This window comes from Sapajus apella, unplaced genomic scaffold, assembly GCF_009761245.1.
Source record: "Sapajus apella isolate SASKATOON/1434 unplaced genomic scaffold, GSC_monkey_1.0 scaffold171, whole genome shotgun sequence".
Lineage (NCBI taxonomy): Eukaryota > Metazoa > Chordata > Mammalia > Primates > Cebidae > Sapajus > Sapajus apella.
This window is the reverse complement of record NW_022437111.1, coordinates 1357521-1377563: the sequence shown is the minus strand read 5'-3', so window position 1 is coordinate 1377563 and position 20043 is coordinate 1357521. Positions and strand designations below refer to the sequence as shown.

The window sequence follows — 20043 nt, the reverse complement described above, 5'->3', positions numbered from 1 at the left end:
GCACTTAAAAGTATCCTTTGTTCTCTTCTTCATCCCTTCCTCTGTCTTGCCTCCTGGCAACCAAATGCCTCTATTAAGGACTGTAAGGCAAAGACAAACATGTCAGAACCACCAGGTAGAAAGAGTATAGGTGTCCAACACTGTGGAGGGCTGTATCACTCTGGACCATGTCCCTAGACATTTACACAAGAGAGAAATATAGTTCAGTCTTGTTGGAGTTGTTATTTTGAGATTTTTGGCACTCTCAGCCTACCAGAAACCAAGAAGGAAATCTACTAAACTCATTTTGTGATGATAATATAATCTTGATACCAAAAACACGTAGAATAGTACAAGCAAAGACAATTATAGGACAATATTTTTTATATATGTAGATGCTCAAGTCCTAAGTAAAACATCAGCAAACATAGACCAGCAATGTATAAAATAATCAGATCCTAGAAGACTTAGCAGTGAATGTACAGGAATGTAATGATAGCCAAACATTACAAAGTTCATAAATGTAGCTTATTACATTAGCAGAATAAAAGATCAAAGTCCTACAATGTCAGCAGACACAGGGAAAGTATCCATTAACATTCAACACCCTCTCAGGTTAAAAACAAAAATTTCATTAATCTATGAGTAGAAGGGAATCTCGCTTTACCTTGATAGAGGATACAGCAACTATAATTTTTTTTGCATTTTATTTCTTTTTTTTTTAAATTTTATTGCATTTCAGGTTTTGGGGTACATGTGAAGAACATGCAAGATTGTTGCATAGGCACACACGTGGCAGTGTGATCTGCTGCCTTCCTCCCCATCCCCCACATCTAGCACTTCTCCCCATGCTATCTCTCCCCAACTCCCCTCCCCCCGCTGCCCCTCTCCTATTTCCCCCCAACAGACCCCAGTGTGTAGTGCTCCCCTCCCTGTGTCCATGTGTTCTCATTGTTCAACACCCGCCTGTGAGTGAGAACATGCAGTGTTTGATCTTCTGCTCTTGTGTCAGTTTGCTGAGAATGATGGTTTCCAGGTTCATCCATGACCCTACAAAGGACACAAACTCATCGTTTTTGATGGCTGCATAATATTCCATGGTGTATATGTACCACATTTTCCCTATCCAGCCTATCATCGATGGGCATTTGGGTTGTTTCCAGGTCTTTGCTATTGTAAACAGTGCTGCAGTGAACATTCGTGTGCATGTGTCCTTATAGTAGAACGATTTATAATCCTTTGGATATATACCCAGTAACGGGATTGCTGGGTCAAATGGAATTTCTATTTCTAGGTCCTTGAGGAATCGCCACAGTGTCTCCCACAATGGTTGAACTAATTTACACTCCCACCATGCATTTTATTTCTTTTAAGTTCTGGGGTACATGTGCAGGATATGCAGATTTGTTACATAGGTAAACGTGTGCCATGGTGGTTTGCTATACCTACCAACCCATCACCTGGGTATTAAGCCTAGCATGCACTAGTTCCTTTCCCTAATGCTTTCCATCCCCCGCCCTTCCCTGACAGGCCCCAGTGAATGTTGTTCCCCACCCTGTGTCCATGTGTTCCTGTTGTTCAACTCCCACTTAGAATTGGGAAGATGGGGTGTTTGGTTTTCTGTTCCTGCAAAATGTAATTCATAACATAAAGACAAAAACCACATGATTATCTCAATAGATGCAGAAGAAACCGTCAAAATTCAACCTCCCTTCATGTTAAAAATGCTCAATAAACTAGGTATTGAAGGAACATACTTCAAAATAATAAAAGCCATTTATGACAAACGCACAGCCAATATCATACTGAATAGGCAAAAACTGGAAGTATTCTCCTTGAAAACTGGCACAAGACAAGGATGCCTGTCTCACCACTCTTATTCAACATAGTATTGGAAGTTCTGGCCAGGGAAATCAGACGAGAGAAAGAAATAAACGATATTCAAATAGGAAGAGAGGAAGCAACCATTATTCTTTAATGGGGAAAATTTAGAAGCATTCCTAGTGTGGCTTTGGGAAACAGGGCTCATAATTTTCATTCAGTGATCAAATGGGTTGGCTGGCAACTTAAGAAAGATTGAGAGCACATCTCTGAGGATACCTTGTCACCATAATTGAAGATGCTGATGTAAGTTGTCCTTTTCCTTCCCTGCCCCTTCCCATCCCTGGGTCATAAGAGTCTTTACAATCATCAGATCCAATACTGCCTTTCCATTCCTCATTCCTTAATGTTAATCATCTTCTATTGAAGTTTTCTAAAACTCCTTTGTCAGGTCAGTCACTTCTGCTAGAAACAATGACAGTTATTTTACTGCTTTGCATGTTTGTAAGACATCTTACAAAGTAGTAGGTAGAGGGGAGACTCATTAAATAGACATTATGGAAATAGTAAGAGACCCACTATGTATTAAGCATTACTCCAGGCTTTGTACCTGGGGTTACAAAAATGAGTGAGAAGTGCTCTGTACCTTTAAGATACATATGCTGTTGCAAGATGGACTTCATTCTTATGATATATTTATTGTCCTTGAAACATATAGATTGTTAAATAGTAAATAACTAATAAATTTCTAGAATAAATATTTGATTAGCTGGTGCAATGAAAGAATGAGATAGAAGCAAGACTTCTGAAACGGTGAAACAATGATAAAATTGGACAAAACTGACAAAAGCCACTGAAGAACCTGGAAGATAACCAAAAGCACACAGCAAAGGTGAAGGGTTTTTGTTTGTTTGTTTTTAAGAAAAACTGATGAAATTCTGGTAAGAACACTGGTAGTCTGTGGCATTTTAGCCTGGGCTGGCTCTTCAGTTTTTTCTAATTATTTGGTTGTTCTTTTGGGTTTCCTTTGTGGCAACCATATTATCTGCAAATAATTACAGTTTTATTTGGTACCTTTCAAAATGTATGCACTTATTTTTCTTGTCTGATTCCACTAACTAGGACCTCCAATGCAGGGTTAAAGAGTAGTGTTGATAGTGAACATACTTGTTTTAAAGGGAAATGCATTTAATATTTTCTCTATACTGATGATGTTTACTATAAGAGGTTTCTGGTACTCTTTTTCGAGTTAAAGATATTTCTTCCCACTCCTTTTTTACTATGCTTTTATCAATAGTTTGTGTTGAATTTCATGAAGTGCTTTTTATTTATCTATTGATGATCATATGATGTTTTTCTCAATTAATTTGTTAATTCAGTGAATAATACTTATAGATTTTTCTAATATTAGATTTTTTTTGCATTCCTGGGCATAAACCCAACACAGTCATGATGCATTTTCTTTCTTATGTCCCTTGAGTCTGTTGGCTAGTGTTTTAGGATTTTTCATTCTGTTTTCAAGTAGCAGAAAGTAGTGGTGGTCTTCCCAGATCATCATAGAATCCCATGAGTATGTGTGTATGTATGTGTGCATGCACATGTGTTTGTGGGCCTATACACATTTGCCCATAGGCATCTGTCCCCTTCACAGATATCAGAACCAAGAACTTCTGGACCTCCCTTTGCCTGGAATGGGCCCAGTGCCTGTCACACTGATTCTTGTGTCCCAACTCCTCCCTCTTAAATGTTTGGAAGAGGCTGTAGGGCTGGCCCCTGGCCCTATAGCTCTAGCCACTCACTTTTGTGCTGTCGGTCCTCCAGGTGCCCTTCTCCAACTGCAGCCGAGACTGCCTGGCAGGGACCAGGAAAGGGATCATTGAGGGGGAACCCACCTGCTGCTTTGAGTGTGTGGAGTGTCCTGATGGGGAGTACAGTGACGAGACAGGTAAAAGAACCCCTCTTGGGCACTGTGCAGGGCTTGCTCCACTTCGGAGTCCTGGGGTTAGTGAAGCCCATGGAAGTGCTGGGCTGAGATGGTGTTTTGCACAGTTTCTCATTTAACAAGAGTATGTCTGAGCATCACAAAATGTTGGGCATGGAAGTGCCATAGAAAAAGAATGTTAAATGTTCTTTTAATACCATAAAAGCTAACAACACCTATTATACATCTTTCTTTTACCTTATACTGCTGGCCAATATGTTTCCTTCTTGTTAGAGCTTAGTGGCTCTGAATGGACAAAGTTCTGTCTGCTCCAGGCTCCAGAGTTAATAGGCCATGATAGATTGCCTGCTGGGTGCCTGGCACTGAATTTGCTGTCTTATGTTTTTCCTGTGCTTCAGGTTATTTTTAGATGGGAATAATAATTAAACCTATCCTATAGAGTTTGAAGAATTAAACAAATTAATATTGGTAATACATATGGTAAGTTCCAGATAAATATTTGTTAAATAAAACTTTGGCATATTAGAAGTACTCTATAAATATTAACTATAGTTGATATTATTATCTCATTCTATCCTCGCCCCAATAATGGGGTTATTGCTGCTTCCATTTTACAAATTAAGATATTGAGGCTCTTAGAAGTTAAGAAGTGACCAAAGTCACATCACTAGTAAGTAGCATGGCCAGGATTCCATCCAGATCTCTAACTGCAAAACCCGTGCTCCTTTCACTGCCCAAAACTGCACACTACCTGGGAGTTAGCAGAGACTTAGTAAACAGTTGTCAATTGAATGAGTTTGCAGCGTCCCTCATTGAAAAGCTGTGGGTGTGCAGTGAGGAAAGCACAGGTCATGTGCATGGGATACTCTGCCTTGATCTAAAAGGAAGTCTGCTCTGGCATATCTACAGAGACCATCCATATATCCAAAATAAATCAGTCTCCATGTGAGACGTTGGATATGTTCATTTGTTTCACTACAGTAGCCAGTTTACTGCCCATATGTATCCTGCACCACCATGTTATAAACCTCAAATAGTACACAATAATATTTAAATAAATAAATAAATAAATAAATCAGGCTGAGCTTGAATCATTCTGTGAAGAGTTGATGCTAGACCTCTGGTGTGCAAGGCAGCCACCTGTCCAGCAAGTTTGATCATTCCCTGCTATAAACCATCAGCACGTAGTGTTAAAGGAAGCAAGGTCCCCCACCCATGTCATGTGCAAAGGGAAAACAAACTGACAATAGAATCATCAGAGTTATGTGAAATTAACCATGTTATTAAACATGTCAGGGTTCAGCATATTTTTTGATAATGTAAAAATCAAAATGACTTCATCAAAGTGAAGAAAATATGTAGTGACCACATCCAATAACCTATGTATTCCCACCACCACATGCACACTCATACGTTTTAGTCTATGCCTCACAGTAACTCACTCTTCACCGGGACTTTTTACAGATGCCAGTGCCTGTAATAAGTGCCCAGATGACTTCTGGTCCAATGAGAACCACACCTCCTGCATTGCCAAGGAGATTGAGTTTCTGTCGTGGACGGAGCCATTTGGGATCGCACTCACCCTCTTCGCCGTGCTGGGCATTTTCCTAACAGCCTTTGTGCTGGGTGTGTTCATCAAATTCCGCAACACGCCCATTGTCAAGGCCACCAACCGCGAGCTCTCCTACCTCCTCCTCTTCTCCCTGCTCTGCTGCTTCTCCAGCTCCCTGTTCTTCATCGGGGAGCCCCAGGACTGGACGTGCCGCCTGCGCCAGCCAGCCTTTGGCATCAGCTTCGTGCTCTGCATCTCATGCATCCTGGTGAAAACCAACCGCGTCCTCCTGGTGTTTGAGGCCAAGATCCCCACCAGCTTCCACCGCAAGTGGTGGGGGCTCAACCTGCAGTTCCTACTGGTTTTCCTCTGCACCTTCATGCAGATCGTCATCTGTGTGATCTGGCTCTACACTGCACCCCCATCAAGCTACCGCAACCACGAGCTGGAGGATGAGATCATCTTCATCACGTGCCACGAGGGCTCACTCATGGCACTGGGCTTCCTGATCGGCTACACCTGCCTGCTGGCTGCCATCTGCTTCTTCTTCGCCTTCAAGTCCCGGAAGCTGCCAGAGAACTTCAACGAAGCCAAGTTCATCACCTTCAGCATGCTCATCTTCTTCATCGTCTGGATCTCTTTCATTCCAGCCTACGCCAGCACCTATGGCAAGTTTGTCTCTGCCGTGGAGGTGATTGCCATCCTGGCAGCCAGCTTTGGCTTGCTGGCATGCATCTTCTTCAACAAGATCTACATCATTCTCTTCAAGCCATCCCGCAACACCATCGAGGAGGTGCGTTGCAGCACCGCGGCTCACGCTTTCAAGGTGGCTGCCCGGGCCACGCTCCGCCGCAGCAACGTCTCCCGCAAGCGGTCCAGCAGCCTTGGGGGCTCCACTGGATCCACCCCCTCCTCCTCCATCAGCAGCAAGAGCAACAGTGAAGACCCATTCCCGCAGCCCGAGAGGCAGAAGCAGCAGCAGCCGCTGGCCCTAACCCAGCAGGAGCAGCAGCAGCAGCCCCTGACCCTCCAACAGCAGCAACAATCGCAGCAGCAGCCCAGATGCAAGCAGAAGGTCATCTTCGGCAGCGGCACAGTCACCTTCTCACTGAGCTTCGATGAGCCTCAGAAGAACGCCACGGCCCACAGGAATTCTATGCACCAGAACTCCCTGGAGGCCCAGAAAAGCAGTGATACACTGACGCGACACCAGGCATTACTCCCGCTGCAGTGTGGGGAAACAGACTCAGATCTGACCGTCCAGGAAACAGGTCTGCAAGGGCCTGTGGGTGGAGACCACCAGCCAGAGGTGGAGGACTCTGAAGAGTTGTCCCCAGCACTTGTAGTGTCCAGTTCACAGAGCTTTGTCATCAGTGGTGGAGGCAGCACTGTCACAGAAAACGTACTGCATTCATAAAATGGAAGGAGAAGGCTGGTCTGGGGAGAATGCAGAGAGGTTTCTTGGGGTCCCAGGGATGAGGAATCACCCCAGACTCCTTTCCTCTGAGGAAGAAGGGATAATAGACACATCAAATGCCCGAATTTAGTCACACCATTTTCAATGACAGTGAATTGACCAATGTTTCCTTTAAAACTGAAAAAAAAAAAGAGCCTGGTGTTTCTGTGGTTGCATTTGTCAAAGCATTGAGATCTCCATGGTCAGATTTTCTGTTCACCCACATCTAATATCTCTTCCTCTGTTCTGTCCCACCCAACAGCTCAGAGATGAAACCGTGGCTTTAAACTACCCTCCAGAGTGTGTAGACTGATGAGACATCAAATTTGCCACTACCAGAGCTGAGAGTCTGAAGTCACCAGTCCTACCCAATGCCCTGACAACCGACTGAACTTTAAATGTTCACATCATAAGAAGAATGCATCTCCTCCTATTTATGAAAACCATATGCTATTTGGTCTCCTGCCTGCTGCTGCTATTGTGTAACATCCAGAAAGGTTGTGCCTTTCCTATACCACATGTCTGATTCTGTCCAGGACATGATAGTGACGCCATGTTTAGATTCCAGGATCACAAGAATCACCTCAAATTGTTGGGAAGAAACTGCATAAACCAATGAGCTGTATCTGTAATTAACATTCCGATATGTAGCTTTATCCTTAGGAAAATGCTTCTTTTGTAATTGTCCATGGACAATATAAACTGAAAAATGTCAGTCAGGTTTATATAAGGCAGTATTATTGAGCTCTAGTTCTCCACCCCACCATTCTCACTCCCATAAGCTGAGCCTTATGTGAGCCCCTTTAAGGTCTCAAGGGTCCAGAAGTCTCTCCCATCCCTACCCCTAAGAATTCCTGAAGCCAGATCCACCCTGTCCCCGTGCAAAGTAAGCTCCCAATTATTGGCTTGCTAATAGCTACTAGGGTAAGAAAGCAGGATTCCAAGAGAGCCATCCCCAAATGTCAGAGTTATGTTCTCTCCAGCAGTGGCGTTAATACTGCTTGTCACCCAGGCTCTGGAGCCAGAGACACAGACCAGGGTTCAAGCCCTGGCTTGGTCACTTGCAAGTTGGGTGACTGTAGGCAGGGAACCTTAACCTCTCTAAGCTCCAGCATCTTTGTCTCTAAAATGAGGATAATAATCATTCTTCCCCCTCAGAGCTCTTATGTGGATTAAACAAGATAATGTATGTAAAGTACTTTAGCCTGGTGCCTAGCACACAATAAGCATTCAATAAATATTAGTTAACATTATTACTGATGTCGTAATGATTATTTTTTCACTTCAAATACAAAACAAAAACGTACATATTAAGCATTTGAATTATACTGACTAACCCACTGATCACAATCACTTTCTCTGTAATAAGTCCAAGAGCTCTGGGGCCCAACACATGGGGTCAGCCCTAGAAACACTGGCCCATGGTGAGGAAGCCAGAAAGCTGGTTAGCCCCTCAGGAGGCCTGATGCCTTGTCTCTGCAGTGTCAGGGCCTGGGCCTCCAGTATCCAATGAAGACCATCACAGTCTGGGGGGAGTTTCTCAGAACACTCTCAATGCTACTCTTAAGCTGAGGCCAAATCATTGCAATTAAATCTCCTCAGGCCTCAAACTTTACAGCTCTTGGTGATTTCTTCCCCTGACCACTTTCTTCCAAAAGGGTGCCTTTCAGTGATTTTTAGAGCAAATTGGTAGACTTGATAGTTGTTAAGATTATGATGAAAAACCATTAGAGGGCACCGTGTGGAAGCATGAGTGTGAGCAGAAGATAATGACTCAGGACAACCACAGTGAGGTGACCACTCCCCACACAGGAAGGGCACCGGCCCCCACCAAGCCTGTGCCCCCTGCAGTCACACCTTGGAGCAAAACACAGAACTGGAGGCTGGGCGCGGTGGCTCAAGCCTGTAATCCCAGCACTTTGGGAGGCCGAGGCGGGTGGATCACGAGGTCAAGAGATCGAGACCATCCTGGTCAACATGGTGAAACCCCGTCTCTACTAAAAATACAAAACATTAGCTGGGCATGGTGGCGTGTGCCTGTAATCCCAGCTACTCAGGAGGCTGAGGCAGGAGAATTGCCTGAACCCAGGAGGCGGAGGTTGCGGTGAGCCGAGATCGCGCCATTGCACTCCAGCCTGGGTAACATGAGTGAAACTCCGTCTCAAAAAAAAAAAAAAAACAGAACTGGGTGGGGATTTATATTTACATTTTACTTGGTCTTAAAAAAAATGCTGAAAATGTGATGGCTTCAAAATAGCCATGCAGTAACAGCCTCAACAGAATGTCACATACTTCTCCCTCCAGAGCCTGACACCAACGTCCACCTCACCCAAGGAGCTTAAGGAGGAAAACACAGATTTACAGCGAGCTTTCATTTTACCAAGTGCTTGCAAATAAAGAAATCTCTCCCAATAGTATTGTCAGAAAGGCAGATAGAGCAGCACTGTCCCAATTTATACGTAGCAGGTGCAACTCAGCACAAAATTAGGGGTGTGAAATATGGACTTTCATTATTTTTCTACAACAACTTAATTTCTATCTCAAATTCTCATCTAGCCTAGTGACAGAAACTTCATCTTAGACAAATCACAGTTTTCACAGTAACTTCAGTGTTTTCTGAACCAACTTAGATGTTTGGGGATCAATTCAGAGGTTGTTCCGTCTCCCAGGAGGGTTTTTGCAGCGTTGGAGTGGGGCTCCTCAGCCATCGGCAGCTCCCTCATGACATTGCTGAGAACAATCTTACCTGGCCCTCACCGGTGTGCTCTAAGGCATCACATCCTCATCTGGTCCCATGATGGGATTCGTGGTGGTTTTCACTCATGCCTCACTGTCCTAACCAGTCAGTCCCTGTGGGACCTGCTAGCTCTTGCAGCTACCGCCATGCTCATTCCTGGGGCCCAGGAATCACCGGCACCCTCACTGCCATGCCTACTTGATTGCTGTCTCCCCAGGACAGTACAGAGAGCTTATAGAGGCTAACAAAGCTTCCAGGATACCAGAGAAGAAACAGGGTATGTATCTCCAAACCTGAATGGGCTTCACAGTGGGCAGAATAATGGTCACCCAAAGATACCCACTTCCTTATCTCTGGAACCTATGACGATGTTGTTACATGGCAAGGGTGAAGTAAAGTACAGTGGAATTAAGATTGCTAATCAGCTGACCTTGAGATAGGAAGAGTGTCCCAAATTATCCAGGTGAGCCCAGTAGAATCACAAGGGCCCTCAAATGTGGAAGAAGCAGAAGAGTCAGTGTGAGGGCGATACAGTATGAGAAAGATACCACTGGCCAGTGCTGCCTTTGCGTAGGGAAGTGGGCGTGAGCTGAGGAAGGCAGCCTGCTTCTAGAAGCTGGCAAATAAATGCCAGGAAACCAATTCTCTCCTACAACGTCCAGAAAGGAATGCAGCCCTGCCAACACCTTAATTTTAGCCCAGTGACATCCTTGTAGGACTTTTGACCTCCAGATCTGTAGACAATATGCTTGTGTTGTTTTAAGCCACAAAGCTTGTAGTAATTTCTTTCAGCAGCAACAGAAAACAACTACATTTGTATTGTCATCTCCTTCTCTGAGTTTTGGCAGCCAGGGCCTGTCTCAGAGATCTATTCCTACTTTTACTGTGGTCCCCTTCCCTCCACCTGGCTCACTCATTCTCCTCTAATATTCTATTCCTCCACATCTGCTTGGGAAAGTATAAACCTCATATTCTAAGTCTTTCCCAGCTTTGGCTATAGAAAATTCACAGCCATGTTGTCTCATTCTATTATCTGTCAGTAGGAGAAACCTGAAAATGGTAGCTTCAACAAACTAGTGTTTGCTTTTCTCTTGAATGAAAGAAGTTATGAGGTAAATATATGATCACCTTTTAATTACTTTTAAAATTATTTCTTAGGGTTTGTTAACAATTGGAGACATTATATAGTTTAAAAGATATTCACTCAAATGAAAGTGTCCTAAAAGATTTTAAGAATTTAGGTTGGAACTTTAGAGGTAACAATCAGCATGTAACATCAGTACCCTGAAGGTCCCTATGATTGTCACAAGTTGTCTAATTGCATTAATTTTGATTTTGGGGAAGTTGGGCCTGTCCTATCTCTATCTCCAAAAGTCACATCTCAAGGCAATGTTGTCTGTCATTTTGCTCTGGCCGAAGTCACGTAGCCGTGGGCTGGCTCTGCCCAGCCAGAACTTCCCTTTGTTCATCTGCTGCATTTGAAATCATTACTGTTAGAAGAACAACAGGACATCAATAACGGGTACTGGCTAGTCACCAGATGAGGTGGCCCTCATCTGTCTGAGCCTGAGTGGTCATTGTAAGAGTCCACTGGAGACAAGACCCCTCCACAAAGGTGGGTGGAATTGGGGTAGGTGAGAAGAAGTTGCTGTAGTGAGATCACAGCCTCTGGGAGATGCTGGTTTTCCTGGCCCAGATCATGGAAAGAATATTAAGACTTGGATGACAACTTTGAGTGAACTTTGTTATTATGCAAGGAGTGAAGCAAGGGTCAAGGATACAACAAGCACAGGATAGAGCCTGTCACAGGAATAAAGGTGCATTTCAAGGATCCAAAGAAGAGTCTTGGTCTTGAGAGGAACAGCTCAGTAAGTGCTATGGGAAATGGAGAACTTCTAGGTGAAGGCCAAGAGGACAGGAAGCTGGGCAGAAATAGCATGAAGGTGCAACTGGAGGGACAACTGTGATTCCAGCACCCAGTGGGGCTAGGGGACCTTCTCCTCTGTTGGGAATAACCACCACATCCATCTCCTCCCCTGACCCCTGGACAAGAGTGGAGGACACTTGGAGTGGAGACAAGCAGGGGTACCCATTTAAATCAACAGCTGAGGCCAGATGCAGGGGCTCATGCCTGTTAATCCCAGCACTTTGGGAGGCTCATTTGAGCCCCAAGAGTTGAAGACTAGCTTGGGCAACATGGCAAAACCCCATCTCTACAAACAATTTTAAAAACATACCCACACACAGCTGGACATGGTGGCGTGTGCCTGTAGTGCCAGATACTCAGGAGGCTGAGGTGGGAGGATCTGCTTGAGCCTGGGAGGCAAAGGCTGCAGTGAGCTGTGATTGCACCGCTGCACTCCAACCTGGGTGCCAGAGCAAGACCCTATCAAAAAAAAAAAAAAAAAAAAAGATACAGCACTAGGTCCCTGCCTCTAAAATGTGGGCACGTGGATAACTAGATAGCACAGGAAGCTAGAATCAATTAAAGCAGCAAACTCTGCAACTGAAGTCCCAGCACATGGAGGGCAAATATTTTTAAGTTTAGTGAAACTAGGTAATAGATGAAAGGCCAATAATAACCCTTGGTGTCATTACAGGATTGATCCCTCACAAAGGCATCGGGAAATGTTTTTGAAAGAATGTGATGGTCTTCCTTGATATCAACCCAAAGATGTGGTTATTGTTCAAACTGTCCCAATTTTCTTTAAATGTTCTGTTTCTATCTGACCTCTCATTATAAATGAGAAACTTATATATTATAAATATACACTCATTATAAATGAAAATTGCTTGGTAGTGAACTAATGGATGATTATTTCTGCTTCTTTAGGATTTTCTAAATTTTTCCCAAGTTTTGTACATTAAGCAGAAAATTATAACAGGTAAATAAAGAACTTAAAATAAACGTGCAACCAAATTTTAAACAGATAAGCATATCGATAGGAATCACCATGTTGGGTCCAGCACCCCTCCTACAAATTTTTCCAGAGCTCTAATTAGCTCCCAAGGCCTTCATGGGACTTTTAAGTTTCTCAACAGGCTGAGTACATGGAATAGTGGAAAGGAATGGGATTCTAGGCAGTGCAACAGATAAGTTACATGTCTTTGGATGAGGCACTTAAGCTTTCTTTGTCTCAGTTTCCACTATGAAAAGTACATAGGCTGTGCATGATACCTCAGCACTTTAGAAAGCCAAGGTGGGTGGATCATTTGAGGTCAGGAGTTCGAGACCAGTCTGGGCAACATGGTGAAGCCCCATCTCTACAAAAAATGCAAAAAAAATTGCTGAGTGTGGTGGCATGCACCTATAATCCCAGCTACTTGGGAGGCTGAGGTGGAAGGCTCCCTTGAGCCCAGGAGGCAGAGGTTGCAGTGAAGCAAGGTGGAGCCACTACACTCCAGCCTAGGCAACTGAGCCAGACCTTGTCTCAAAAACAGAAAAGTAGATAGACTATCACCTGTCATAATTACCAACAACAGTTGTTTCCCAAATAAAATAAGTGATGTGAAAGTATCCACTTCAGGAGTATGGGCAAAGTAAAAATAATTATTAAAACCATGAGTAACTGAAATTTAGAGGGTTTGCTTTTGAAATCTTAGGAAGTAACATGGAATGCAACGATTTCTTCTGTCAGGTTTCTTATTTGGAGGCAATAAAATTCACTATAATTGGTTCAAGCAGAAAGGTATTTGTTATATGGTATTTGGAAGCTTATAACATTTGGGAAGCCCACTGATCCAAATTTAGTTGCTATACAATCAGGAACAATTTACTCAGGAGAAATACTTGATCCCTCTATGGGAGTGTTCTGGCAAAAGCTTCATAACCTCCCCTGCCTACCACTTAGCACCAAGACACAGAGAACCAGACACTGGAAACTTCACAGCAGCTGGAGGAACCAAATCCCTCTGCCTGTGCTTAGAAATGTGAACTTTCCAAGTCTCACATCAGCCACATGAGAGCGCTGGCTGTCAGGGAGTCTGGAAATGTAGCATTTGCTTCCCAGCCTCTATGGTGGAGGAAGACCTGCTAGAAGAAGGTCAGAGCAGCTACTGAAAAAGCCCACCTGCAGTGTCCACCACCCCAAAACAAAGATTTTTAAGATCAAACATAACATGAAAAACATACCCTCTTAAGAAAAATATAGCTGCCAGGAGTGGTGGCTCATGCTGTAATCCCAGCACTTTGGGAGGCCAAGGTGGGTAGATCACCTGAGGTCAGGAGTTCAAGACCAGTTTGGTCAACATGGCAAAACCCTGTCTCTACTAAAAATACAAAAAAGTTAGCCAGGCGTGGTGGTGGGCACCTGTAATCCCAGCTACTCAGGAGGCTGAGGCAGGGAGAATTGCTTGAACCCGGGAGGTGGAGGTTGCAGTGAGCTGAGATCATACCACTGCACTCCAGCCTGAGCAACAGAGACTCTGTCTCAGAAAAATAGTAATAATAAAAAAAAAAATGAAAAGTAAAGTGCTGGCAGGATTACAATTTTGGCCGGGCGCGGTGGCTTAAGCCTGTAATCCCAGCACTTTGGGAGGCCGAGGCGGGTGGATCACGAGGTCAAGAGATCGAGACCATCCTGGTCAACATGGTGAAACCCCGTCTCTACTAAAAATACAAAAAATTAGCTGGGCATGGTGGTGCGTGCCTGTAATCCCAGCTACTCGGGAGGCTGAGGCAGGAGAATTGCCTGAACCCAGGAGGTGGAGGTTGCAGTGAGCCGAGATCGCGCCATTGCACTCCAGCCTGGGTAACATGAGTGAAACTCCGTCTCAAAAAAAAAAGAAAAATATAGGCAAAATATAACTTATTTTCATTTGCACAGCTGTGGTAGATCCACAAGACGCTGTGCTGGAGACTGAGCTACACCTGGCATTTTACCATGAGGGAGAACCTGCTGGCAGAAGACATGGAGAGAGAGCAGGAGCATGCACCGCAAGGGAGGGTGCTCCAGGGGAGGGAGGGTGGCAACCGGTGCATTTTCTTATAAGCCCATTAGTACTATATGTCTTTTTAAATAACACGCGTATGTTTGTGTGTGTGTCAGTGTTGTATGGTAGCCACACCTGAGAGCAATAAGTTAACAAGAAATGAGGGTTCCCACATGGAGGCTGCTGCGGGGAGGGTGTTAGGTGGAAATGCTATGTGATGTGAACTGCATGCTTTTTACAAGAGGTTGAGGTTCTCCCATCTAGTCCGCCACCACTGGACTGCCCTGTATGCAAGTCCCCTTCAATAAAAACCCTATGCCTCCTTTGCTGGCTCCAGGTCTCTTCTTCAGCCTCTTGAACCTGGTACCATCCCTACTGAAGTTCATACGGCTCCAGTACCACAAGTGTCTATTTAATAGCCTGGAGAAAAATGCATAATCATTTAATGGTGATTATGTCTGGGTGTTAGAATTACTCGTGATTTGTATTTTCTTTGTAATATTTTTCTGGGTTTTTTTCCTTAATTTCTTTCCATGAGCATAATGTATCATAAAACATGAAAAATCTGCCACATGGGTGGTCAGACACAACAATATTATAGTCATGTTTTTGGTTTGTTCATTTGTTTAAGTTTTTATTTGGACATAATTTCAAACTTACAGAAAATTTACCGGAGTAAAAGTCGTGCAAAGAACACTTGAATCCCCACTACCCAGATCCACTCACCGTGTACATTTTAGCCCATTTGCTTTGTCCTTTGTACCATGGTCATTTAACAAAATGTGATGTGCATGAAGTATTTATGGATGAAACGATATGATGTCTGGGGTTTACCTTAAAATATTAGAATGGGGAGGAAAACATGAATTAGGGAGAAAGATAAGACAGGAAGGGCAGAGTGTTATGGTCATTGAAGCTGGGCCACAGAGGAAGGTTCATTTTTCTATTTCCCTCTATTTTTTTGCGTTTTAAATTTTTTCCATAATAAAAAATGTTAAAAAGCAGTGGAAGGATAAAAATACTGTTAGTCAAAAAAAATCGCACAAAAGAATTTCATTGACTTGACTGACACAATTGGTCACAATAAAAGTTTGTTAAGCACTCGCAAAAAAAGAAAACCTGAAAGTCCGCCAGACAGCTAAAATTGTAGTTGAAAAGCAAAAAATTTAAAATAAAATTAAGACCTTTACAACAAAGTTAAAAAGTACTTCTTTGGACTATATCAGAAAGGCCTTCCTGGAGCTTGATGAAAAACAAGTCCTCTGGATCTTCTAACATTTCATCCATTTATGATCTTATCCTTAGATGAACCAACTCTTGGCTGGTTCACATTTTTTATTGTCTTCTGGCAAAATGTTAAAAATGTCTTAACAGATCCTTCTTAGCCTTTGTGTCAGGAATTTCTCTTTTATGTACAGCCTCAAGTAAATAATCCAACAAGCAGCAAAGTTAATTAGTAGCAACATGTTCAGGCTAAAAGAGAACCTGTCTGGGCCATATTAAGGGGAGGCCTGTACCCGGGGAGCATTGGCAGCCATTGAGGTCCTGTGAGAAAAACAGTATCCAGAGCCCAACACCCTGGCTAAGGAAATCATGCTACAATTCCATGTCGAGGAGCCCACAGACATTAGCTATGTAAACGTGGACTATGTCAAAACACAATCAAGCTCTAGAAACAAAGCTTAGTGAAGAACAGACACAGAATAGAATGACCACACAGGATAACATGCATGCAATTTCACTGGAAAGCAGAGTGAGGGAACAGGATGGAGGAAATAGAGTTTACTGTTCACTTGCTTTTCTTTCGTAAAGTTATATAACTTTGCAGTAAAAAGGAAGGAGAGCGGGAAAGAGGGAAGAACAAAAAAAGGGAGGATGGAAGAAAGCCTTATCTGAGATCTGAGATATTTTAACTGTGATTTAAGGGCTAATAAAGCTAAGATTCTAGGAGACAGGAGATTAAAGGAAGTCACTTTCTGGCTCTTGAGGTAAATCCAGCAGAATTCTTAATTGGATAGACTATGGAGAGTGCTAATTCATTTCCCACACCTTGGGCCAATATTAAGTGACCTGTGATAAGGTGGAAGACAAAACATTCAAAGAATAAGTTTAGCATCACTTTGGTTATGCAACCAAATACAAAACAGACAAAATGTTATTAGCATTGCTCATGTTTCCTCTTTTGGTGTCTCATCATCCTCCCCCACCTCCCACCATGCTAATGAAGGCCTCAGACATCTCTAACCTGGACTATCACGACTGTCACAATCTTACTGAGCAAGCAAGGCTCTTGGGATAGAATCCTAAAGAAACTTCATTTTTGTCTCCCACTCTCCATCTAATTCCGCTCTGTAAGGCTAGCTCTCCTGCCCCTAAATGAAAAACTTGATTATGACTACTATTATGACTATTGTGATTATGATAACTCTTAGGAAATACAAGGTACTAGTCAGTAATTAAAATGTACAATTTCATGTGATAGTTAAAACTCTGAACACAGTTTCATTTGGGCCCCCTCCTTCCTCAGCTCAGGTCTCCTGCAGATGAACAAGTCTGTAATCAGAGAAGAGGGTGTGGTTAGCCATTTCCCACTTTACCCCATTTGTGCCATGCCCTTTCGTCTGTGCACACATGGTTAACCCCTCCACAACTGGGGCACAGGGAGGAAGAAAAGTAAGTTATAGCTGACTCTTTTGCTTGTGGGTACTCTCATGTGTTCTTTAGAGACTTCTTCCATTGCTGGAGACCTGTCTCCTCCAGGTTCCTTAATGGGGTGACATACTCTCCTCACCTGGAAGCATCCTCCTTCTGTTTGCCCCTCCAGGCAGCCCTCTTGACCAGGACCTAAGAACACGCAGAAGAGTAAATTCCTATTGCCCTGGGGTTCTTTTCCAAGTGGCAAGGGCACCAGGTAGAATAAACGACTCAATGCAGATACACAGAAATACCCCGTTTATTTCCCCTGACACAGCCACTTCCATGGAAGATTCAGCACAGCTGAAATGCCCAAAATGTTCTTGGGTTCACAGGTGTGAATAATAATGGGGACAAAGACTTTTTCCTTTGACCAAAACTTTAGTCAAGCTCCTCTGAGTGCTCCTTGTAACTAGGCTCAACCTTGGGCTTCTCTCCCTGTCCTTGCTGAAGCTAGTGTGAGCAAAAATCCTGTTAAGTCAGGTTAGGGAAAATCCCCCACTCTAGGTATCTGACCACCCTCAATATCTTATCACCCAGGCCTGCCTACAGCAAGAATCCTATCAAGTCAGTTTAGCCAGACACCCCTTATTCTTGATGTTTCCTCTTAGCCAGTTTCCATCCACTGTCACCACCCTACTCCTCAGTTACAAATCCCCACTTGCTCTGGTTGGGGTCAGAGAAAAATCTGATTGACGAGACCCTGTTGCAGTGGCCCCTACACCTATTGCCATGGATCCCTCCAGTAAAGTCTGCCTGACCATCCTAACTAGTGCTTGGGTAATTTTTTAACAACCGTTATTTCCAATTCAAAATCATGCCTTCAAGATCACTTCCTTGGTCCCAAGCTCCCTCCTAAACTCCTTCCAGACCCTCCCCAAAGGTGGAAGCGGTTGCTTTTTTCATTATAATATCCTTAAGAAGTTGGCCTCATAATCAGGACACCCAAGAGTAGAGATTTCAAAGTTCAACCGAGCCCCTTGATACATTCGGTTTTGACTCTAGCTATTTTCTTGGCTCAATTCCCTGCTCTGTTACATATTCAAGATTCTGTAGCTTCTTCCTTCCTATCTTATCTGACTCCCCCAACAAGTCATCTAAAACTACTAATGTAAAACATTTCACTTCTACTAACTAAAACCTCATAGTTAGCCCTTCACAATACACTAGATTTCCTACTTGATCAACAATAGTCAATGATTTTCATTTGCCACTTCAGAAAAGTCCCACCAACATTAATGAGACACATTCTATTGCATTTACTGATACATCAGTGAGTGTGATCTGGAAAAAAATATTTATTTGAACCAGAAACAAAAAATTCTTTGCGACATTGGCAGTCGTAGCAATTATCATAACAAGAGTCAACACCCACAGGGTCTTGCGGACTTTGAATGGATCTAAGACCACAGCAGAGACTCACCTTTTAGTAAAAGATTAAGTCTTGACACCACATGCGTTTGGACATTTATGGCCTGATCCTTTTGGATTTGATTTGAGCAAATAACCCACAAAAGATATGTATGCCTCTCCTACGTTTTTGGATTCTTTCATTGTACCTTGAAGAGACAAAAGAAAGCAAGTAAAATTCAGGATGTCAAGTTGAAGTTAATAATAACATTCAAGTGATTTGAATTCTCTCATTATAGTCAAAGAGAACACTCACCCTCCTTAACAAAACTAGCAGGTCAAATGATCTGACTTCAGATATATCAGATATACAAATTAGAACTATCCTGCAGAACGAAATTGTGCATCTACCTGATTATAAGAATGGCATTCTGTAATAAAATCCCTTTAATCCCTCTTCTATTAAACTGTCTCGAACAGGGTTCAATAAAGGACCACCTTTTACCGGATTCCAGTGTAAAACAAACAAACATCTAAGGTGGCAGTGTACTAATGGATTCTTGCAGGTAACTCACAGTACAATCTTTTTGAGGTCACTTATTGTGGTAGGCAGAATAATGGCCCCTAAATATGTCTATGTCCTAATCTCTGGATCCTGTAAATATGTTATGTGGCAAAGGGGAATTAGGTTGCATATGGAATTATGATTGCTAATCAGATGACCTTGAGATAGAAAGAGTATCCAGGTGGACTGGATCACAAGGGTCCTTATAAGTGGAAGAGGGAGGCAGGAGAGTCAGGGTCAGAGTCAGAGAGAGATTTGAAGATGGTGGAAGTGACAAGAAGCCAAGGAACACAGGTGGCCTCTGAAAGCTAGAAAAAGCAAGAAGCAGATTTTCCCTTAGACTTTCCAGAAAGAAATGTCAGTACCTTTAACCCAGTGAGATGCATTTGGGACTTCCAACCTCCAGAACTGTAAGGTAACAAATTTGTGTTGTTATAAGCCATGAATTTGCAGACATTCATTACAACAGCAATAGAACAGACAGTATCACACTTGTCCTTTCTGGGCCTCAGTTTTCTAATGTGTCCACTGAGGAAGGCAGGGGCGGTTCTGCTCTGACATTCTATAGTTGCGAGTATTCCTGAATCATGAAAGAATCAAGTCTTTCTCAGATCACAAAGATTTTTTGGGTTCAAACCGCTGTGACTTCTCAAAACTTTCACATGGTACTAGGAATTGGTTATCATAAAATTAATTTGACAATACGCTCTTAGGATTAAATGACACTACAGAGAAAAATTAGACAAATACAAAATACTGAAATTCTATAGGACAACTGTTCTGGTCTCCTCAAAAGGTCAATATCATCATATCTATCTATCTAGTTAAATAGATACACACATACACATACATATATGGCATTTCTATTCTATAAGTCTAAAGAGACATAGCAACAAAATGTAATTATAACATTTAAATTAGAGAAAAATTTGGGAAATGTGAATTTGAACTGATTTTTAGATGAAATTGAGGAAGTATTGTTAGTTTTCCTGAGGTGATAATGTGATTATGTAGC

The 20043-nt window shown here is 42.9% G+C and overlaps 1 protein-coding gene across 3 annotated transcripts in view; it reads left to right on the top strand.

Annotated features, from left to right (window-relative positions):
- CASR (calcium sensing receptor) overlaps window positions 1-8003 on the top strand; it is an 83846-nt gene extending 75843 nt beyond the window's left edge. For all 3 annotated transcript variants that reach the window (XM_032267747.1, XM_032267746.1, XM_032267745.1), the window contains 2 exons: window positions 3622-3745; window positions 5207-8003. In XM_032267747.1, coding sequence (XP_032123638.1) covers window positions 3622-3745; window positions 5207-6711 — 1629 coding nt within the window. In that variant the 3' untranslated portion in view covers window positions 6712-8003. The remainder of the gene's footprint in view (window positions 1-3621; window positions 3746-5206) is intronic.
- Window positions 8004-20043: the final 12040 nt, after the last annotated feature.